The 24,347-nt window shown below is 36.5% G+C and overlaps 1 protein-coding gene and 1 pseudogene across 4 annotated transcripts in view; both read left to right on the forward strand.

The window, feature by feature from the left end:
• NXPE3 (neurexophilin and PC-esterase domain family member 3) overlaps positions 1–24,347 on the forward strand; it is a 56,894-nt gene that overhangs the window by 1,297 nt on the left and 31,250 nt on the right. Inside the window, exons 1-4 of one of the 4 annotated variants that reach the window (XM_051985213.1) lie at positions 13,798–14,003; positions 17,715–17,849; positions 19,092–19,230; positions 21,505–22,808. In XM_051985213.1, the coding sequence (XP_051841173.1) occupies positions 22,716–22,808 (93 nt within the window). In that variant the 5' untranslated portion in view covers positions 13,798–14,003; positions 17,715–17,849; positions 19,092–19,230; positions 21,505–22,715. Of the gene's footprint in view, positions 1–13,797; positions 14,004–17,714; positions 17,850–19,091; positions 19,231–21,504; positions 22,809–24,347 lie in introns of those variants that run through there. The other 3 variants (XM_051985212.1, XM_051985214.1, XM_051985215.1) reach the window with 3 other exon arrangements.
• LOC127554019 (small ubiquitin-related modifier 2-like) lies at positions 9,171–9,820 on the forward strand (annotated as a pseudogene).

A 24,347-nucleotide genomic window follows, 5' to 3' on the forward strand; every position in this document is an offset into this window, starting at 1 on the left:
ACATATTTTGATGGAAGTGGATTTCTTTGACAAAGAGACCTGAGTTTCAATTGATAAATGACGGACAAAAGCAGCTACACTCAAAGAAAGAACACTGGGAAACGAATGTGAACTATCTGCATTTTTGTTTTTCTTCCCGGGTTATTTATACCTTCTGAATCCAATTCTCCCTATGCAACAAGAGAACTGTTCAGTTCTGCAAACATATATTGTATTTAGGATATACTGCAACATATCCAACATATAAAGGACTGCTTGCCATCTAGGGGAGGGGGTGGAGGGAGGGAGGGGAAAAAAAAATCGGAACAGAAACGAGTGTCAATATAAAGTAATTATTAAATAAAAAATTAAAAAAAAATAAAATAAAATAAACTAGTGGGGAAGTTTTCCCTGAAAAGCAGGTTTTCAAAATCTGCTAGAGAGGAGTAATAGGGATAAAACCTTATCTGCTTAATGCCACCTGGGAAAAAGAAGTTTATGCTAATGGCCTTGAAACACTCAGGCAGAAGGAAGAAAAACTTAAAAAAAAAAAACAACAACAACTTTGGTTTGCTTCTGAAACATTGGGTAATTTATTAACATTATGGGTTATGTTTGCTGAACATGTGGGTTTTGTAGAATTATTTGGCTATTTACTGTATTGTGAATCTTTAAACTTCTAAAGGGAAAAAGAAAGGAGAATGATGGTGATTTATGAAAGATTGATTTGTAGGAGCAGTTGTAGGTTTGAAGGGTTTTAGGAGTAAGGAAAGAAAAGAGGTGGGGGTAAGAAAAACGGGAGAGGATCTTTTGTTTTCATAGGTAAAGATTCAACTCACACCCTCCCCCCCCACTGCTTCTGCTACTTTAGCAATGGAGCATCTAGTAGAAGGGTTGGTAAAATGTGTTTATAGTATGTAGCTGAGGGAAAGAGAAGAGTTAAGTAGGAAGAGAAAAAGGAAGAGTTTTAATGGAAGGATTTCTGTGTGGGGAATCTTTTGTGCAGATTTAGCTCACCTTCCTTTCCCCCTCTCCTCTTCCCTCCCTTCCCCCCACTAAATATGTTCCAAACTTTTTTGTCAAGTCACAGCCGGCTGACAGGAGCAACTGTGATTTTAAAGGGACAGCCTATATTTGTTTTTGTTTTTTGGATACATAATGATTTCCTTGGTTAAGGAATATAGTTATAAATGTGATCTATAATTTGGTAAAGTTATTTTTTAAAGTTTAGTTAATGTTTTAAAGAATCTTTCAGATTATTTTATGTGGTATTAGGATATTCTGTATAAGTTTTAATTGATTGTATTGATTGTATGCCCATCATTTAAAGGACTTATGAAAATAACAGTTTTTTTCTTTGTCCTTTTGTATGTTTCTGTTATAGGCAATATGTAATTTGGAATTTTTCCATGTATTAGGTATTTTAAAGCAAAATGATTTGTATAATGTTCGACTTATGACACTGCCTACTTAGATATGAAAGATGACTTGCAAACTTACTGGAACAAATTTCTTATTGTTAGCAATATAAGGTCATGGTAAATACCTATTTGGGATCTACCTGAAACTTTGTTCAATGGAATTTGTTATTAGAGGTAAAATTTGTTGGGCTTCTAATTTATATTTATAGGGAGTTTTTAAGCTCCACCCTCTGATGGTTAGTAATTGGGACAATTACCTGGAGTATGCCTGGGTTAAGGCTACTTTATCCTGTGTCCTGTATGTGTTGAAGGATCAATTTTTATATTATGTTATATTAATATTTCTGCATTTTTTTCTCCTCCTGTGCCTAATAGGAGCCAATGGTCAGTAGAATTTGTTAATGCAATTCAATTATGTCATATCTTGCTGTTTCCAATCTGGTTATATGTAATCATTATATCCGAAATACTTAGATGACCAGGCTAAACACTCATTTGCCTATCTGTTATTAGACATTTGTGTCCGAAGATATTCAGGTTTTTATAGGTTTTTAAATAATGAGAGGACAATTAACAGTGGTCTGTGAAATCTAACTGCTGTTTTTATTGGGACTACAGATAACAGGCATTTGGCTGTCCTGTGAGACAAGCATGTTTCTTTCCATGGGCAGCTGCTGGCTGGTCTATTTTGGCCTCCCCACATCTTGAGCAGTCCTTGTGGACCAGTCTTTCTATCTCAGACTGTCTTCACCCCTTACCAGCATGAAGCAGTTTTTGGATGAGATGCTTCGCCCCCTGCCCCTGATAGATTGATACGGAGAATGGGAAAATGGTTAATGAATGACTGTTAAATCCTGAATGGGTCATTTATTATTGTGTGTTGAGATTGGGATGGAAATTGTTAAAATTGTGTAACTGTTGCTGTTATGTTTGAATGATTTTTAGGAAACCCTACTGTGATACATATAGGAATTCATTCTTGGGATTTATATATGGGATGGTTATTTGACAATTTATTTGCTTTTTTTTTTGGTTGATTCCATGTGCCTGAGAGAAAAAGGAAGGGAAGAAGTGATAGGAAATTGAGGAAAGAAGAAGAATGGGAACCCCTAGTTTCCTGTTCACTTTGCCCTAGGTACTTCTGCCCACCTCCTATCTCACTAGTTCAGATTGAATTAGAAGTCCTTTAAGCGTTCTTTTTCATTTTTACTCCTTGCTTAAACCTACTGGAATATGACTGCTGGTTATGCTTTAACTTTGAAACCCCTTATTCTGTTGGGGTTGCCCTAGCAGACTCAGTGTTTGGCACTTTTTTTTTTTAGTACCCTGGGATTTGGCAGTCTCCAGTCCTGTAACCCCACATTCTTAACTGGTATCTCAGCCTTCTCAAAGGATGTTTCAGGCCTCTAAAGTTCAGAGTTTGTCTGCCTTGATGATCTAACCGTGCATACTCTCATAGCTCTGCTCAGGAACTTGTATCCTAGTGGCAGTCCTGTCTGTTGCTCTGGGTGGGGACAGCTGGAGCTACTCCAGGCCTCACCCTTCTCCCCTGGAGTGGGTTGCCTCTCTGAATGGGCAGCACGACTGTCTTGAGCACTGCTACTCCCTATATAAGCAGAAGCTGAGTTAAGTGCACAAATGACTATAGACCACCTAACACAGTTAACTGTCCATCTCAAACTGGATTCTCTGGCTGAGATGGTGCTCCATCTGTCATGCTGTAACAGGGAACCTTTGGGGTTGTCAGGGAGAGACTTGCCTTTGCCATATAAGTCCTTGCATTTTTCTACTTCTAGTTTGGTTTATCTGACTCAAATAGGGTTGGTCAACATTATGGTTCTGGGACCTTCCAGGTATCTAGAGGAAGGTAATTCAATGATTTGAACTGTTGTGCCACAGTTCCCTCAATGGCCCTACCTCAGTTTCCCTGAATTGTTCTGCCTCAGTTCCCCTGTTTGCAAGCTCCCCCCTCCTGTTCATTAGGACTGATGTAACTTAGGGTTAGTTACTTGTACATGTGCCAACTCCAGATAAGGAGGAGTTCAACAAAACCTATGGGCAACCGACCCTCCTACAGGCCTCAAGATCTCTCCCTTGGCCTCTGATGAGTCCAGTCTCTGACGGTCTCAAGAAAAGGGGGGAGTGAAGTGGAAAAGCACCCCAAAATGGGACCGTGAGAAACATAATCTTGAATCTTTGTAGTTAGAAGTTTATTTCTAGTTCTTCACTCCCTAATGCAGATGGTATTTTTAACAACCCAGATGTACTGTCCTGAGAGTCCTGAGACCTTGACAACCTGATAAGCTTAAAGATATACTGCTTACTGCTGCCTAAGAATGATCCCCTTAGAGTGATAACTTTTTTTGCCTCTTGTTTAGAATAGAAATTCCTTTATGATGACAAATGTATCAAGAAACATTTTGATATCTCTCTCTTCTTTCTATAAATATATGGCCCTGAGGCTACTCATTACTGACCCCTCCCATCTTGGTGTTCACTCACTAGCTAGCAATAAACGCTCTTAAAACTTCATTATTTTGGCTGCCCTGTTTTTCTCTCGCCTGGGCACTTCAGTCTCTAGTTCAAAGAAGTTACATGAACTTTCTATAATAACTCAGGGAATAGTTTAAAAGACAAACAAAAATTCCTGAACGTTTAATTAGCTACTTGTGTCTATGTATTCCAAAAAAGTTTAGGTTCTAGGAACTAAGGTTCTGGGAAATGACAGATCTCTGTCCTTCTAGAAAGAAAAGTGGTGAGCAATTAAAACTCTAGGAACTAATTGATCTTCCTCTCATTATGGAGAGAAAAAAATGCTGAGGACCTTTTTTTACCCTTGTAATTAGGTCTGCCTTTCCCACACACACTTCCTACATATAGGCCCTTCTAAATGTGTGCTCTGGCCACACATGTTCCCTATATATGTACCTTCTATTCATTTACCTTAATCACAGATTCTCCCTACATGGGTATCCTTAATACATTTCCCTAGTCAAATATATATCTCATATCTGACCCTCCACTGATGTACCCTGGACATATAGGTATCATTTCACATGTGTTCCCCGATTGGGTGTGACCACTCTTTCCACTTATGGTATATATATTCATGGAAGGGTGTGCCCTAGTTTATGTGGGAAATATTGAAGCAGCTAGGTAGTTCAGTAATTAGAGTACTGGCCCTGGAGTCAGGAAGTTCTGGGTTCAAATATAACCTTAGGTACTAGCTGCCTGACTGTAGTCAAGTCACTTAACCTTGGTATGCCTGAGTAAAGTGGGGATAATAATGGTACCTAAATCTTAGAGCTGTTATAGGGATCAAATGAGATAATAATTATAAAATACCTAGTGCAATGCTTGGGACGTAGAAGGTGCTATATAAACATTAACTTTTTTTTTATTTAATAATAACTTTGTATTGACAGAATCCATGCCAGGGTAATTTTTTACAACATTATCCCTTGCACTCGCTTATGTTTCGATTTTTCCCCTCCCTCCCTCCACCCCCTCCCCAAGATGGCAAGCAGTCCTATATATGTTAGATATAAACATTAACTTTCTATCTATAAATGCTTGATTGTCACTTTTCTTACTCTATTTTTGCTTTAAATGTATTTTCATTATGAATGAATTGTATTTCTTGTTAGCTAGTAAAGATGAACATGGTGGGTGCTGAACTATAGTTTTGAGTGGATGAAGATCCATGGATTACTTTGAATCTAGTTAGTTTTTTAGGGAGCTCTATATAAAGGTAAGGGTGCTATACATAAGAAAAGATGCCCAACTTCAAGGAGATTATGGTATAGTAGGGATTTGAGGCAAATTACAAATACCAAATAATGCATAATGTTATACAGTAAGTATACTAGATAATTGTAAAATAAAGGGCTGCGTAAAGGCTTGAAGGAGCAGGTTTTATTACCAAGAAGTAACATTTGTGCTGAGGCCTTAAAAAGAAATTAGGAGGGGCAGCTAGGGGGATAGAATGGATAGAGCAGTGGATAGAGCACCAGCCCTGAAGTCAGGAGGACCTGAGTTCAAATCTGGTCTCAGATACTTAACACTTCCTAGCTATGTAATCCTGGTCAGGTCACTTAGCCCCAATTGCCTCAGCAGAAAAAAAAAAAAAAAAAAAAGAAATTGGGAATTAGGTGAAGTAGAAGGGAGGCTATTTCAGGGATAGAGAAAAAGTTTGATTGAAGGCCCAAGTGGAAATGTGCAGGATGGCAGAAAGGGAAGAAAGTAGCTTAATATGACTAAGTATGGTGTGTCAGAAGTAAAGCAATGTGAGATACCACAAAGTACCACAGCCAACCTGGTGATAAGACTCTCTAAATTTAACCAGGCTCTTTCTCAGGTTACACACAAACACAGTTGTTTGTCACAGGATCCATACTTGAAACCTTTCCAGGTGGTAGGACCTGTCAGAATTTGTATTCTTCTCTTATAGCCTGAAGAATCTGGAATCATGCCATAATGGGACTTCAGAAGAGGACTGTATTAGAAACTAATTATTATTGGTTATTACTAATTAAAAGATACAGGAAAGGTAGGAGGATCACATACTATATGTTAACTATGGCATTGTCAGATGTTATAGTAGAAAGAAAGATTATTAAAGCAGAATAGGGGTTGCAATTTTCCTTGGGTTATATATTGCTTCCTTTCTGTAAAAAAAAAAAAAAAAAAAAAGCATAGTTAATCCATGTTGGAGGACATTGTGGCACTGAACATCAGGAACTGAGGAGAAAGAAGGTAGAAGAGAGGGAAAGGGAACAAAAAGTGCAAAGGGATGTATCTCAGTGACCTTGTAAAAAGTTCAGGCTCTCTCTGGTCTAGAGAAAAAGGCTCATTCCTGGATAACAGTTCTGCTTGGGAATTATTTGTGACATAGTGGGCTCCTGTATTTCCCTCACTCCCACCCTGCCCATATACTCTTTGGAGGTCTTCAAACAGAGATTGGATGAGGGAAATAACTATTGATATAAAGACTAAGACTTGACTAAATCCTTAGCCTTGTGAGAATTGTACCCCTAGTAGCAGAGATTGACCCCTCTAAAACTATCAGTAAGATCTTGCTTTCAGTTGGAAAGTCATTCAGTCTTGCTGGGAAAACTGAATAACAGTTGGACAAAAACAAGATATAGGCCAATATTTTATACCATTTACCAAGGTAAGGTCAAAATGGATACATGATCTAGACATAAAGAAAATATCATAAGTAAATTATAAAAACATGGAATGTAGTACCTATTAAATTTCTGAATAGGTGAAGAATTATGAATAAGCAAGAGATGAAAATGATTGTCAGTCTAATCTATAAGAAATCAAACCATTCTCCAATTGATAAATGGTCAAAGGATATGAACAGACAATTCTCAGACGAAGAAATTGAAACTATTTATAGACATATGAAAATATGCTCCAAATCATTATTAATCAGAGAAATGCAAATTAAGACAACTCTGAGATACCACTACACACCTGTCAGATTGGCTAGAATGACAGGGAAAGATAATGGGGAAGGTTGGAGGGGATGTGGGAAAACAGGGACACTGATACATTGTTGGTGGAATTGTGAACACATCCAGCCATTCTGGAGAGCAATTTGGAACTATGCTCAAAAAGTTATCAAACTGTGCATACCCTTTGATCCAGCAGTGTTTCTACTGGGCTTATATTCCAAAGAGATACTAAAGAAAGGAAAGGGAGCTGTATGTGCCAAAATGTTTGTGGCAGCCCTGTTTGTAGTGGCTAGAAGCTGGAAAATGAATGGATGCCCATCAATTGGAGAATGGTTGAGTAAATTGTGGTATATGAATGTTATGGAATATTATTGTTCTGTAAGGAATGACCAGCAGGATGAATACAGAGAGGACTGATGAGACTTACATGAACTGATGCTGAGTGAAATGAGCAGAACCAGGAGATCATTATATACCTCAACAACAATACTGTTTGAGGATGTATTCTGATGGAAGTGGATCTCTTTGATAAAGAGAGCCTTAATTGATCAAAGATGGACAGAAGCAGCTACTCCCAGAGAAAGAACACTGGAAAATGAATATAAACTGCTTGCATTTTTGTTTTTCTTCCCGGGTTATTTATACCTTCTGAATTCAATTCTCCCTGTGCAACAAGAAAACCGTTCGGTTCTGCACACATATATTGTATCTAGGATATACTGCAACCCATTCAACATGTAAAGGACTGCTTGCCATCTGGGGGAAGGGGTGGAGGGAGGGAGGGGAAAAATCGGAACAGAAGTGAATGCAAGGGATAATGCTGTAAAAAATTACCTTGGCATGGGTTCTATCAATAAAAAGTTATTAAAAAGAAAAGAAAATGATTGTCAGGTGTAAAATGGATAATTTTGGTTACATCAAATTTAAAAATGTTTTGTATAAAACCCCCAATGTAGCCAAGATTGAAGGGAAAGCAGAAAGTTTGGGAGGAAATTTTTAAATTAGGACCTTGTATCTCAAAAATATAAAGAACTGAGTCAAATTTATAAGACTAAGAATTATGCCCCAAATAATAAATGGCCAAAGGACATGAATGGGCAGTTTTTGGAAGAAAAAATCAAAGATATATATATAGCCATATGAAAAAAATGATCTAAATCATCATTAATAAGAAAAATGCAAATTGAAACAACATTGAAGTACTATCTCATACCTATCAGATTGGCTAAAATGATTGAAAGGGGAAAAAATTGGAGTACTAATACACTGTTAATATAACTGTGAAGTGCTCCAACCATTTTGGAAAGCAATTTGGAACTATGCACAAAGGGTCATAAAACTATATTGTGTATACTCTTTGACCTAGCAATGCCATTCTTAGGTCTATTTCCCAAGACAATATTGGGAAATAATTTATATGTTTATATATTCTAAAATATTTATAGCTGCTCTCTTTGTAGTGACAAAGAACTGGAAACTGAGAAGATGTCCATAAATTGGGGAATAGCTGAATAAGAAGTGGTATATGACAGTGATAGAATACCATTATGCTGAAATGATGAATAGGTTGATTTAATAAAAACATGGAAAGACTTGCATAAAATAATGCAGAGAAAAATGGCTAGAACCAAGATAATGATATATACGGCAATATTGTTCAAAGACTAACTGTGAATGACTACGCTATTCTTAGTAATATGAGTATTCAACTCAACTAAAAACTTATGAAGTTTTTATTATATATGTATGTATATGTATCATATATGTATATAACTATTCAAATAAACTTCAAACTTAAAAATAAAAATGTTATATATACATATATGTATATATGTATGAGTGTATATGTGTGTGTGTATATATATATATATGTATATATATATATATATATATATATATATATATACATATACACATACAAATATGATATTCTCTAAAGTAAGGTTGGGAGGAAAAGAGAGAGACAATTTAAAACTCAAAATGTAACAAAAAAAGAAAATTTTTAAAGGAGAAAGTCATCTAGTTCAGCACTACCTTTTTGAAGATATGCTTGTGATTTGCTAACAAATCTTTGTGAAATGAATCAATAAATGTATTAAGAATCTACTAGGGGAAACAGCTGCCTCTTCTTCCCCCTCCTCCCCCTCCTCTTCCTCCCTCTTCTCATTCTCTTCTTCCTTCTCCTCCTTTTCCTTTTTCTCCTCCTTCTCCTCCTCCTCTTCTTCCTCCTCCTCCTCCTCCTCTTCCTCCTCCTTCTCCTCTTTCTCCTCCTCCTCCTTCTTTTCCTTCTCCTCCTCCTTTTCCTTCTCCTCCTCCTCCTTCTTTCTCCTCTTCCTTCTTCTCCTCTTCCTCACCATCACTACCATCATTTTCTTTCTCCTCCTCTTGCTCTTCCTGCTGCCAATCCTGCTTCTACTCCAGTTCCCTAGGAGTGGTCTATCTTGGTGCCTCTTTTGTGAAGCTGCGCCTGAGAATACTCCCGGACTCACTATGGCCGATGAAAAGCCTAAGGAAGGAGTCAAGACTGAAAACAATGACCATATTAAGTTGAATATGCCAGGGCAAGGTGGATCGGTGATACAATTTAAGATTAAGAGACACACACCACTTAGGAAATGAATGAAAGCCTATTGTGAACAACAGGGTTTGTCAATGAGACAGATCAAATTCGATTTGATGGACAACCAATCAATGAAACAAACATACCTGCATATTTGAAAATGGAGGATGAAGAAAAAATTGATGTATTCCAGCCGCAATTAGGAGGCATTTACTAAAAAGAGAACATGCAACTCTACTCCAGAATTGTGCTCCCAAGGAAAACAATATTCACAATTAGAAAACGAAGATTTGGTTCATCCATATCCTGACTACTGCAGTATAGGTTTCTCTCTTTATTCCCTTCCCCCATTCCTTTATTCCTTTATTATTTATGTACATAAAGTAACTGGTATATACGCACAAGCATAATGTGCATTTTTTTTTTAACTAAATGGCTGATGGTATATTTTGATCAATATCAAATGGAGATGGGGAGTAAAAAAAACCAAACTGATTAGGTGAAAATATCCCTTTTTTCCATTAGTGGAATGCTCATTCAAATTTTATCTTTATATTCCAGTAAGTTAGTTTGCTCTCACTGCTTAACAAAAAACAAAAGAAAACAACAACAAAACACACCAAAAATCCTTGCATAACTTGTTTGATTGGATAATTTCAATGTTTTTCTTTTAACATTGTAAAACCAAGGACAATTTTATAACTTTTTTGTAAGTAGCTGTTACATGTAGGGCAATCTCTGTCTCGCAGTAGGGACAAATTACTATAAAAAATTGATTCTAGATAGTTTTCCCTTCAAGTCAAACATCTTGTTGTTTAAATAAATTTCTTGTTTAAAATAATTATTAAAAAAAAGAATCTACTAGGGGAACAAGTACAACCGCAAAAAAGAGCTATGAAAAGAAATTTTGCAAAATCCTCTGCAGAGGTATATGTGTGGGGGGAGAGGATCCACAGGTATGGAATATTGGATATTATTTTCATGTTTTTGGAATGCAGTGTTTAATTTTATTGATTACTCTTTGCTTCTCTCTTTTTTTTTTTCTTAAAAATTCTTTGTTGTTCGATATGGTTCTCTAGGAAAAGAGAGAAGAAGCAATATGGGAAAAATCTTAGGCGATATAAAATAAGAAATTATCTATCTTATTTTTATATGTACTCTCCATTCTCCAATACACCTTCCTTTGTAATAAAAAAAAATAGATAAGCAAAAAATGAATGACAAAGTGAACATGATCGACACTGTGTTACATCTAGGCCAGGAATTTCTCATCTTTCTTCTAAAGGAAGGATTCCTTTTTTTGTATCTTCTGTGGACTTAGATTGTTCATTACATTCAATCACAGACTTTGTTTTTGTGTTGTTTTTGTTTATATTATTGTCATCAAGATGTTAACAGATTCTCTTGGTTCTACTCACCTCAATCTGGTTTAGTTTTTACAGCAGGAAGCAGTTCTGAAAGATTTTGATGCTTCTAAAGATGAATGTAACATCTTAAGTACAAAAGACAAAGTTAATACAAAACAGATAAGGGATAGTTAGGTAGCATAGTGGATAGAGTGACAAGTCTAGAGGCAGAAAGACTCAATTTCCTGAGCTCAAACCTGGCCTCAGGCATTTAGTCATTGTATAACCCTGGGCAGGTCACTTAACTCTCTTTGCCTCAGTTTCCTTATCTGAAAAATGAATTGGAGAAGGAAATGGAAAACTATTCCAGTTTCTTTGCTGAAATGGGGTCATAAGTTTGACACATCTGAACAACAATAAATAATTATGCTTTTTATTTTTGTGATGAAAGGTATCCCATGTAGTATACTTAAAATTGACTTTTTGGTTCATTTTGACTTACTAGAAGCTTTGGGGTTCAGTTCTGGCTTTGTGGTGACTTAGCACTGAAAGAACATAGTATGATGTGTTTTCTTGGTTTCTACCCACCCGGCCAGTGGTCATAGTTATGTCCAGGTTGGAAAGTAACCCTGAGAATTCAAGAAGTCTAGAGGTCCATTATTGAAGTTGACTAATGGCAAGGAGAATTTTTTCTTTGGAGGAAATGACCATGGTCAAGAAAAGGAATGGTCCAAGGCTGGCTGCCTTTATCAAGTAGATGTGTTGATGTTCAAAAGGGTGGGATTGCAGACCAGTGTCTTGAAGTGTCACAAAAGAATTTGCAGCCTTGAACCCATCTGCCAGGCAAGTGGCAAAGTTTATTATAATTGTAACATCAATTGAAGCAGGATAATTTCCCAAAGGATTTAGCATTGAACCAGGAGCAAGAAGGTAGATTTATAGGGAAAAAACAGAGATATCTGGGTCTTCATGTCACTGATGAGCTAATTTTATGGTTTAGAGGTAGAACTGAGGAGTGATCTGGTACACATCTCAGTATTGAATTTTATGGTTTAGAGATGGTGTTGAGGAGTAATCTGGTATGCACTTCACTATTTGTCTCAGAAACCTTGTCATCACTGACCAAGAGATTATTATCTGGCAGTCAGCAATGTTTGTAGGACTACACTGTAGTATTCCTAAAGCCAGAAGATTTTAGGATCATTGACAAATAGATTGTTAGAACAACAGCACTCCTAAGGTTTGGGGGCCTTAGAATTATTGCTATCTTTCTCTTAGAAGCTACACCCCATTAGATAGATACTGCAAAATGAACATTTCAGACAAAGTATAACATAAAAATGCCTAATCAGCAGTGCTAAAAGCTGCTTTATGTTCCGTTGAGGTTTAAATATCAGTCTCTCAACTAAAGACTGAGCTTTTGTGTTTAGTATTTCTTTTGTATGCAGGAGTAAAATACTTATCCCATACCTGATTCATATTGTAGATGGAGTACCTTTCTACACTCCCATTTGGGGAAATACTGAACATGAATGTAACCTAAACTTTAAATAATTTGTCCCCGATGCACCAATGAAAAGTATAGAAAAAGGGAACCTAATAATACACTTCTCATTGGAAAGCAAACTTTCCCTGTATTTAACCAAGTCAGGACAATATCCTTGGATCCCTAGTAAAAAGTCCCTTTAGAGAAAAGGGGTAGGTGAAGTTTTCAGTATCCTATGAGCCCAAGAGAGGTTTCTCAATGCTGTATTTTGTTAAAAATTTATATTACACAATAATAAGGACAAAATGTTTAAATTTTGTAGTGCTACTTATACTATTTATAAACATTTCTAAGTGTTTATCAGTATTTACCTAGAATTTTTTAATTGCCACGTCATTTAGGTACAGTTCCTGACCAAAACATAGCAAAAGTGAGCAAAAAGTAAAGAAAAAAAGAAGATAGCTGCTGAAGAGCACTGATTTCAAATCAAAAGATGCCATTTTCTCATCTGTAAAACGGTGACCTCAAAGTTGCTGTCCCAGCCCTAAGGCAACGACTTGACCACTCACTTGTGCTTGTTTGGAGAGGCAGTAGGATAGGAATTTAAGACTCTCTACCACGCAATAAATAAATAAGTCGCTAGTTCTTGTGGAAACATACATAGCTAGGAGATAACATTTCTTTCGAAAGTAATGACCCTCTCCTCCGGTCAAGAACAAGTCACTTGTCCTGAAGTATTCCAAAAGTGACGATGAAACAATAGACAAACCCTTCCAGAGCAGGAGAGAGTGACTGAAATAGCCCAGGCAATAAAATTGAGGACAGCCAAGGTGTTTGCAATTTAGAAATCATTTATTGTTTATTTACTGGCCTAGAAGGCCAGTTACAACAGTGTTACAGGGTTACAACAGTAACTCGACTTCTCGCTGGAGAAGGGGACTGCTGGGGAACTTACAGGATATCTGACATTGACAATCTGGCGTTCTGTCTGAATATAACACTTCCTTTAGTTTAAGCAACATTTTCCTATAAGCCTGAGGCCCCTTGACCCAGGGATGAGGAGGCCAGTCTTTTGTCCATTTCATGACTACCATTCCGGGGCCAATCGAAGCAAAAAGTGAAGCTAGTAAGTTTGCACAGCTCTCTCTCACTTAAATCTAATTCACTTGGATGTGATGGCATCACCTTCCAATTGTCCTGTCCTCATTGAGAACCCAGGAAAAACAACAACAATGTTGCACAGCGGCTGCAGGAGGTAAGAGGGGAGTAGAGATGGGGAATTGCTGCTAAAGATTCCAAGAGAAGGAGGGAATGTTGCGTTGATTTGGGGGCTGGAAGAGGCGGTGGCGGAGTCTGTAGCAGCAACAGCAGCCGTACGGCAGCAGCAGCGGTAGCAGTAGCAGGAGCTGCAGCAGCAGCGGCGAAGCTTTCCAAGTCTCAGACCAACACACTTGTGTTCATAGCTTCATTCACGACTGTCAGTCATTGTTTCAGGCTCCGCCTCTCCCGAACCCGACCAATGCTATACTGCGGACGAGTGAGGGGAGACGTATTGGGGTCACAGCAGCTGAGATACCGGGAAGTAGAAGGAGGCTGGAGTCTGGGAAGGCTGTGGTTTGACCCTGGCAGCGACCCTGCTTGGTTTGAGGCACCTGAGCTTCTCAGCAATTATGTGAGGGGCTGCAGGAGGGATGGGATCTAGGGAACCCGCTACGGCAGCGGCGTCGGCAGCGGCTGCTCCAGGTGGTGAGTAGCGGGTCCCCAAGAGAGCAAATGAAGAGCTTTGCTTGCACGGCCTCCTCCCCACCCCACGTTCTCTCTTTTACAACCACCCCAATCCCACTTCATATGCAACCCTCTGAGTTCTCCAGCCCTTGGGTTTCCCAGCCCTGCATCCTTCCCTTTATCGCGACCGATGGAGACTCGCATCAGTTTTTTTCTTCCTCTTTCTTCCGCTTTTTTTGATCCAGGTTCCCTAGGCTAAGGGCACAATTAGCCCCCAGAACCCGCTTGCTGCTGCTACTGCTATTGCTGTTGTTGCTGCAGGGCTAGCTGCAGAGGAAGGCTGGTGGTTAGAGCCTCGCCTCCTCGCTGACACTCCAGCTGGGCATGGCGTGGGTGGTTTCCTTCGGTATTATAGTACAATCCTGAGAAAAAAGTAGCTTAAAGTGCCGGCTTTATCTACTCAAGTGGAGAAGAGAAAGGGGATAGGAGTAAGGAGCTGTGGAATGAAATTAGGCCTTAGGGCACCCTTTGGGAGGCCTGGATCTTCTGAGATGATCTCCCTCTGCTATCTTTTCTTTTTCTTCTTCCTCTTCTTCTTCTTTTTTTTTTTTTTGGCAGTGGGAACCCCCTCTGCCTTTGTTTTCTCTAGGGGAAACACACGTGCCTTTGCCTACTTTTTTTTTTTTTTTTTTTTTTAAGCAGAGTTGTCTCTTGGGAGAGGCAGATTGAGGGGATTCTGTTGATTACAGAGACGTTTGAAAAAGATTGTCTAAGAGTGAATGAAGTGTGTAAAGGGAATGAGCAGGAAAGAGCTGTGCCTAACTATAAGATAAGGAATTTGAAGTATCCTTGACATACCTTTGTCAGGTTCCATGCATACCCTAGCAGGTCCTGCCTCTCTTAAATTTTATTTTATAGGGTAAGCTTGCTGCCAATACGGGCAAGAACTCCTAAAATCCTGCTCAAGCTTAATTGGCTGTATTCCAGAATGTGAAAGGCATATTAGATTGTTTTTTCTCCCTTCTCTCTTTCAATGGACTATACCATAGGATCTAGAACTGGAAGGAATCATCAGGATCATTTCTTTTTTTTTTTTTTAATTTAGTTTTTTTTTTATTATAGCTTTTTACTTACAACACATATGCATGGGTAATTTTTCAGCATTGACCCTTGCAAAATCTTCTTTTCCAACTTTTCCCCTCCTTCCTCCCCACTCCCTCCCCTAGATGGCAGATAGACCAATGCATGTTAAATATATTAACGTATATGTTAAATACAATATATGTATACATATTTATACAGTTATCTTGCTACACAAGAAAAATCGGATTTAGAAATAAGGTAAAAATAACATGAGAAAGAAAACAAAAATGCAAGTGGACAAAAACCGAAGGAGTGAAATGCTATGTTGTGGTTCACACTCATTTCCCAGAGTTCTTTCGCTGGATGTAGCTGGTTCTTTTCATTATTGAACAATTGGAACTGATTTAGTTCTTTTCATTGTTGAAGAGAGCCACACAGGATCATTTCTTAAACTTCTTCCTGGACCTCCCACACTCACCCCTGCCATTTATAGAAGAAGAAATTGAGACCAAGAGATTAATTTAAATAACTCAGAATTACACTTACTGTCTGAAGTAGAGGCAGAGTTGGAACTCAAGTCTTGCTGCTGCCCCAGACTTCATGCTATTCCTAGATATCATTATGAACTTGTACTGTCTATTTAATTTACGTTAGAGAGTTTAAGAGTTTACTTAAGAATTGTTTAAGAGAGACAGACAGAAAAAGAGAGAGACACACACAGAGAAAGGGGGGAGGGAGGAAGAAAGAGAGGGAAGGAGGAAGAAAGAAAAGAGAGAGATCTTTAAGTTAGCAGTTAGGTGTGTTTGTGAATTCTTTTAGAAGCACTTCAGATACCCTTGGACCAAGGGTTCTTATTTATTTGTGTGTGTCATGGACCCCTCTGGCAGTCTGGTAAAACTTATGGACCCTTTCTTAGAATAATGGATTTAAATGCACAAAATATAATACAGAGTATTTCAGAGGAAGCCAGTAATGATGAAATCCAGTTATCGTTACATACACATATATTTTTAAACAATTCACAAAGCTCATGTTAAGATCTTTTGCTATAATATAATCTCTACCTGAAACACAAATCTCTTCAGCGATAATGTCATTCAGTCTGCTTGAATACTTCAATAACAAGGAGCTCACTATCCATTTTTCAGATCATTCTATCATTAAGCCTTGTTGTTATTCAGTCATGTCCTCTTCCTAACTCCATTGGGGGTTTCTTCTCAAAGACATTATTTTCCATGTCCTTCTCCACATTTTACAGAGAAGAAATCAAGGCAAACAGGATTAAGTGACTTGCCCAGGGTCACATAGCTAGTTAGTGTCTTGAACTGAATTTGAACTGGAGAAGATGAATCTTTCTGACAATAGGCTGGACACTCTACTTCACCACCTGGGGATTATTATTGTTCCATCTATAATAAAAGTGACTGAGGCAAGGGGGTCTATGATCCTTTCTAAATAAGTGGAACTCAGATATTTTTCACAATCTGAGATGCCTCATTCTCCCAGGGCCTTGTATTTATAAAGTCTGAACTAAGATCAGATATAAAGTCTGTATTTTAAAAGTTTTATATGTAGAAGAGACATGATAAATTAAAGAATCCTATTGGTTCATCGACCCTGCTCTTGAGGGCCAAAAAATGACATATCAGCAGGGAGTCATAGATTGAGTGAAGCATGGGGCATCTCCAGTGACTAAGTGGTCATAAAATGGATAGGCTTCTCCTCAGGTGATGCAGGAGGAGATAGTACAAGTTATTAGACACTCCAAGAGTATATTCAGGGGGACTTTCCATACATTGTCATCACCCATGCTTGAATTGATTATGGAATTTGAGCAAAACAGGATGGAGATATCTTTGTCAGGATTTTTGTGGTTATACAAGTAAGCTCCATAATTGGTAACAAGTAATAAATGCTACATTAAAGTTTGAAACCTATTATAGAGCCCATCTATTAGAATCTATATTCCTATGTGACATAAAGTATGGAGTAATACATTATTTATTCTTCTATGTAGGTATATTGTAGGTATTGACTTGATATATTACTTGATGAATGTGTTAAAATGATTATTAATAATCTTAACCCCTTATAAAATCATAATAAACTACTACTGATTAGGTTTTCTTATTACTTGTTACCAACTATAGAGCTTATTTGTGTAGCCACGAAAATGTTGACAAAGGTGGCTAGATTGTGTAGTGTGTCACTTTCAGGAGAGGCTACTGCCCACAATTAGAGAGGAGTTGTTGTAGAGCTTCATGACAATTTGTGTTTTTGTGTTTTTCTTGTTGTTGTTGTTGTTGTTTATTTTGGGTTTTTTTTGGTGGTGATGATGGTGTTGGGGAGAACAATTGCAGATCTGGGATTTAGGAAGGAGATGGGATATGAACATTTCTTTTTCCCAGAATGAAGGACTTTGGGAATGTGGCCTACTGTTTCTTTCTCCAATTATCTAATGTATTTTGGCTGTGATTGAAATTTCCTGTTGATTTTAGCATGATATTGGTGGTCATACTTTCTAAATAAAGAAGACCTTCTTGAAAAAGCCTAAGGTTGTTTCAAAAATTCCTGCCTTGTCAAAATTTGAGAGCTTCATAAAAGATGTTTGATAATGTTGATAACAAATTCTCTGAACTTTGCCATCAGGATGCCTCAGCTGCTGTCTCACCCTGGAACTTCCCTTAGAACCTGGGGCCTCCTCACCTTGGAACATCCGTCCTTCCCCTGAGACCTTCTCCACTTTGAATAACTCTCTGCCATGCTGGACATCTTCTCCCATCGGTGAGTTCTTCTCTGGGCCTCCATTTTGGAGGGCAGCCAATTTTCATACTGTTGGTGACTTTGCTTTTGACTCTTTGGAGTTCAACATCAGGCCCATGAACAGATATCCCCTTATCTCTTTTTCAGCACTTATTTATGTATCTTCTTTCCCCATTAAAATGTAAGCTCCTTGAGGATATTTTTTTTTTTTTTTGGTTTGTATTTTTATGGCCAGTGCCTCTTAGCACAGTCTCTGGTACATAGTAAATATTTAATAAATGTTTGTTGCTCTGCCTCTTTGAGAGTAGGATTATAGCATCCTTCCTATTTGTATTTATAGTACCTAGCACATAATATGTGCTTAAAAATGCTTAAGGATTGATTGAAATATAAAAGCTTGTACTTGGTTAAAAAAATCAATTACCTATAAAAACAACATGGGAGAAAATGGCTTTTTGTGTAAAAATATTTTGATGATTTTTGGTATAGTATAAAATCAACATTGAGTGGCAGGCTAAAAGTTTAAGGTGATTTTATATTTTAATAGTTAAATGTATCTATAAGGTACCTGTCTGTCAGTAATATAGCTAATAAGTCTATGCCTTATTATCCTATGCAACTTTTTTCCAAGTCATACTGTAAATTCTTTATGAGGGGCTTCTTCCAAGATGGGGGGACCCCTCTTTAGGTTTCTTGACATTACATAGATATCAATGCAGCATTTAGATTATCTTCTTACTATTGTTAGATGACCAGCCAACATCCTTTTCTGGTCATACATTTCTTTGATATCTTTTGTGCTATTTCTTACAAGTAATTTATCATTGGTAATATATTGTACTCACTATATATCTCTTTACTGGCCTTTAGGTGACCCACAATTTTGATTCTGCCACGATTATAATTTCCCTTGATTTGCAGCCATCTAAATATCACTGCAATAATAGTGATAGGAAAAAAAATTAATTTTGGGGAGAATCCTGGGATTAGTGATGGAGCTTTTCAGTTTTCCAGAAGTAATCCATGTATCATGTGGTGCATAGAGAATAATCTCAGAATCAGAAAGACATTCATTCAGGTTCTTCTATTTATGTATACTGCTTATGTGATCCTGGGCATAGTCCCTCAAGCAATACTCACAGACTGTAAATTGGAGAGCAGGTACCAATTTGCCTTGGAAGGGGTTTCCTTGCCAATAAAATGGGTCTTCCCCATCTTTCCTGCTTTCCTAATCTAGCCACTTTTCCTCTTTTGCATTTCCAGGTTCAGTTATAGTAGTCCATTTATAGTGCCTGTGGAAGTATAATTATGGATGGATTTACTGAATGAATTGTCCAAACAAATCAAATAAGGTCAAGTCAACAAACATTTATTAAACACCTGCTGTGTGCTACATACTATGGTAAGTGTTGGAGTGCCCTCAGGAAGCTCATAATATAATGGGAGAGATAACATTCAAGTAACTATTTATAATCTCTGTCTCTGTTTCTCTTTCTCTCTCTTTCTCTCTCTCTTTCTTTCTCTCTCTCTCTTTTTCTGTCTCTCCATATATATCTATACAATAAAAAAAATAAATTGGACTTAATCTCATAGGGAAGGCATTACTATTTTTTTAAGGAATTTTTTTATTATTATAGCTTTTTATTTACAAGATATATGCATAGGTAATTTTTCAGCATTGACAGTTGCAAATCCTTTTGTTCCAACTTTTTCCCTTCTTCCCCCCACCCCTTCCCCCAGATGGCAGGTTGACCAATACATGTTAAATATGTTAAAGTATAAGTTAAATACAATATATGTATACATGTCCAAACAGTTATTTTGCTATACAAAAAGAATCGGACTTTGAAATAGTATATAATTAGCCTGTGAAGGAAATCAAAAGTGCAGGCGGACAAAAATAGAGGGATTGGGAATTCTATGTAGTGGTTCACAGTCATCTCCCAGAGTTCTTTCCCTGGGTGTAGTTGGTTCAGTTCATTACTGCTCTATTGGAACTGATTTGGTTCATCTCATTGTTGAAGACGGCCATGTCCATCAGAATTGATCATCAGATAGTATTGTTGTTGAAGTATATAATAATCTCCTGGTCCTGCTCATTTCACTCAGCATCAGTTCATGCAAGTCTCTCCAGGCCTTTCTGAAATCATCCTGCTGGTCATTTCTTACAGAAAATAATATTACATAATATTCATATATCACAATTTATTCAGCCATTTTCCAATTGATGGGCATCCTCTCAGTTTCCAGTTTCTAGTCACTACAAAGAAGGTGGAAGGCATTACTATTAAAAGAGATTGGAAAAAAACTTCTTGTAGAAGATGACATTTTATCTGAGATTTGAAAAAGCTGAGGAAGGCCTGGAGATAAAGATGAAGAAGAAGAGAATACTAGACTTAGGGAAAAGTTAGTAAAAATGTCCCAGGTCTGGAGATGGAGTATTTTCTATGAGGAATATTAAAAAGGCCAATGTCATTGTATTAAAGAATATATGGAAGGGAATGTGTTATAAGAAAACTGGAAAGATAGAAAGGAATTAGTTTGTGGAAGGTTTTAAAATTCAAACAGATATTGGAGATAACAGGGAATCTTTTTTTTTTTTTTTGAATGAGGATGGGGTGGGGAGTCAGATCTGCTATTTAGGAAAATCACTTTGATAATAGAGTAGTAGAAGATGAAGTAGAATAGGGAAAAGCTTGAGGTAAAGAGACCAGTCAGAAACCTCTAATAGTCCAGGGATAAGGTGATAAGAACTTATACTAGAGTGATGGCAGTGTAAGAGGATAAAAAGAGACACATGTAACTCAGGATCCACTAGTAAAACCAATGTATAATACAACAATGTACAATGTAGAGGTATAAGTACATCAATAATCATTCATTAATGGGTGAAATCAAACTTTATTAATCATTCAACATTACCAATATGTAGGATTACCAATCCAGTTTCTGAAATGTTATATACTGATGTTCATTAAAATATTCCTATTCTGCTTAGCCAGGGGCTGTGTGATTCCCTCTGTGGTGGTAAGTTTTCATCAATTAGCATTATTCTTGAGTGAACTTCTTTCTGAGTTTGGGTTATGCAATGCTAGTCAAGACCTAGGAGCAGACTGATCTTTGGGGCCTCTGATGGGTTTTTAGAGTTCTGGTTAAGAGCATTTACAGATTATATCTACGTTCTGATAAGTCAAGGATGAAGAACCTTTTTTTCTGCTAAGGGCCATTTGAATATTCCCGAACCATACAAAATTATCAACTCATAGAACTCAAGCAGTGGGAGGATATGACAAAAACATGGAGAAAAGAGATGAGGGGACTCTACAATGTCAGACATAAGAAGAATTGTACCTTCTTTTTGTCTTTTAAATAATAATTTATTTATTGTCTTATTATAATAGCCAGCATTATTAGAATATCTTTACCCTTGATTTTATTAAGTTTTTTTTCTACTAAGCTTTTGATTTTAGATAGAACCTGTCTATTATATTGAAATAAGAGCCATTTATTCTTATTCTTCTTAATGTTTTTAATGTAAATCGATGATGAATTTTGGCCATGACTTTTCCTGTATCTGCTGATGTAATCATTGTTTTCATTGTTTATTAGTGTGGTTAATTATTATTTTTATAATAATCAGCTTACTAAATAAAGTTATTTCTGTTGTGTCTTTCAGGAAATCTTATATAGTTATCATATGGGAGACAATTTTTTTGGAGAAGAGACTTTAAGACTGAATTTTGCTTTACCTAATCATGGCCTTTTTATTGACAACACTAAAAAAATCAGAGAAGTTTATATTTGCATCAAATTTTAGTCATTGATGTGAATAGAATTATTTTTTTAAATACAGTAAAGATGTAGTTTATTGGAGAACTTTTTTTTTTTGCTTAAGCCTATCTTTTCCCTTATCATACTTTAATAAAAGACTCCTCAATAGAGTATTACTATCATTTTATAGAGGGGAGGGAAAGAAGAAACATTTATTAAGTGCCTATTATGAGCCATGATCTATGCTAACTTCTTTGCAAATATTATCTCATTTGATCCTTATGAGAACCCTTTGAGGTAAGTGATATTATTATTCCCATTTTGTAGTTGAGGAAACTGAGTTAAACAAAAGTTATACAACTACTAGTAAGTGTTTGAAGCCGTATTTGCACTTAAGTCTTCCTAACCCAGGCCCAGCACTCATTATCCATTGTGCTAACTAGCTGCCGGCACAGAAACTATCAGATGACTGTAAAATTGCTAAGGCTTCATGGTTATTTTATTGAGACTTGAGATAAATAGATCCATATTCAGACTGTCCTTTAACATCTTACTTCAGCTTTTATGACTCATCACTCTGAAGTGAAATTGATTGTTTGCTTGTTCATAATATAAATCTTTAACATAAATATTTATTTGACTTTTCGTTTTGCCTTTGCGCTGTGAATTATTTCTTTTAAATTGTCCCTTCACGATTTGTTAGCTTTGTAATCATAGGAAAGTCATAACTTCTCTGCACCTCCTTTTGGTTTTTTTGACTATCTAGAATTAGTGCCTCTATTTCCTATCCATCTATGCTATCTTCCTCATAGAGTTGTAAAGATTAGATGAGATAATATATGGGAAAGCATTAAGCATATGTAAAATATTATTATTATCTCAAATTTAATCTTCTGCTCATGATATTTCTTTCTTATTTCTCCTCTAGGAGCCCTTTGAATGAGATTTGATATTTAAATTTACTATATTTCAACTTAAATATAAAGAACTCTAAAATGTGCTAACAGAGTAACAACAATACCTGGAAGTTTGTAATTCTGAGAAACAATGACATTGACTTGTGTGGAGTAAAGGCAGTATGGTGTCCTCCATGACTTATGGAGACACAAGTAGACAATGTGGACGAATTTCTGCAAACCATGGTTTTTCTGCTGTCTTCTAGCAGCACTGACCATTGTGCTACTGGTCCTCAATGTAAATCAGTTAGAGGTGAGTTTTCTTCCATTCCAATAGAACAGAGACCCAAGAATTTTTGGGATATAGAAGGTGTGTGTTAGAGGATAAGGAATTGGGAGGATCATGGGAGGAAATGGGAAAGGATCAATAGAGAACTCACTCTGTTGCATTTCTTTGCTTTAAGGTTCTTTTTTTTTTTTTAACCATATCATCAGAAATATCTGTATTCACTTTTTTTCACTTAATATTGTGTTAGTTCTATGTCATATGATTCCCCTGCTCTTGTGGGTACTCAGAATCTAAGATCAACAAAACTGATTTGTACAGTGTTGTGTACAGAGGTTAGAGGGATATATAGAAAACTGAGCAACACTGAAAATAATACAAATAATTAACATATTGACATTCTGTAAAAAAGTGAAAGAGTAATTGAGGATAACAGAAATTCTGAGAGCGACAGACTGACTTCACCACTGGGTGGAGTAAGAGCATTTTCTCCTGTTAATTGGAATTCTCTTTCCTCCTCAGCAATTTCCACTCATTTTTATAGAGATCCTAAAAACAAACAAACAAACAAACAAACAAAAACACCAAAATTCTACAGCAAAATGAAACAAAGGTATATAACTTTAATTTAGAATTTTAACAAAATTACCAAACAGAACAATAGTAACTTAGAGAAACTTTTTCTTGAAATCAATCATTCCTTATTTACTCTCCTTTCAGTCAGGTCAAATGTAGCCAAAGGATACTCCTCTTAATTGAATTAAACAAAGGCAGTTCTAGTCTTTATTTGGTCAACTCAAGTTCTTAATTTTAAGAAATTATAATTCTTACTTGAAATTGATTGTTTTCTATTCAAGAACAAGTGATTATGTTTCTGATTTAAGTGAAATGTATGTCTTTAGACTAAAACTCTTGCAGTTGGCCTTGGACATGAGCTGTGTGATCTCACTTAATATCTGTTTACCTCAGTTCTTTCAACTGTAATAGTAATAATAATACTTAATATTTTAAGGGAGATTTGTTATAAGAATGAATAATATTTGTAAGTTGCTTAGCAAGTGCCTGACTTTTAGTAGGTACTATGTAAATTCTAGCAATTATTAACTATCATAATTTTAAAATATCTTATAATATATGGCCATAGGGCTATATGTTTCTACACTTTCAAACTAGATGGTACAGTGGAACTTAGAGTGAGAAAGATCCAAGTTCCAGTCCTGTCTCAAACACTTTCTAACTTTGTTATCTTGGACAAATCTCTGCAAGCTTTAATTTCCTCAGCTGTAAAATGGGGATAATAATGGTACCTATCTTACAAGTTAAAAATTCAACTCAAATGAGTAAAATACTTTGCAAGCCTTAAAATGCTATATAAGTGCCTATTTTTATTATTATTAATGATAATGATTATTACTATTGTGGTTTATAAATCTCCCTTATGTTATCATTATCATATTAATTATTATATATAAATATAACACATTATATATAAATATAATATAATTAATATTATCATATTATTACAGTGATGTCCTGTGTCTGTTCATTGTCTCTCATAATTAGCAC

Source organism: Antechinus flavipes, chromosome 3 (genome assembly GCF_016432865.1).
Source record: "Antechinus flavipes isolate AdamAnt ecotype Samford, QLD, Australia chromosome 3, AdamAnt_v2, whole genome shotgun sequence".
Lineage (NCBI taxonomy): Eukaryota > Metazoa > Chordata > Mammalia > Dasyuromorphia > Dasyuridae > Antechinus > Antechinus flavipes.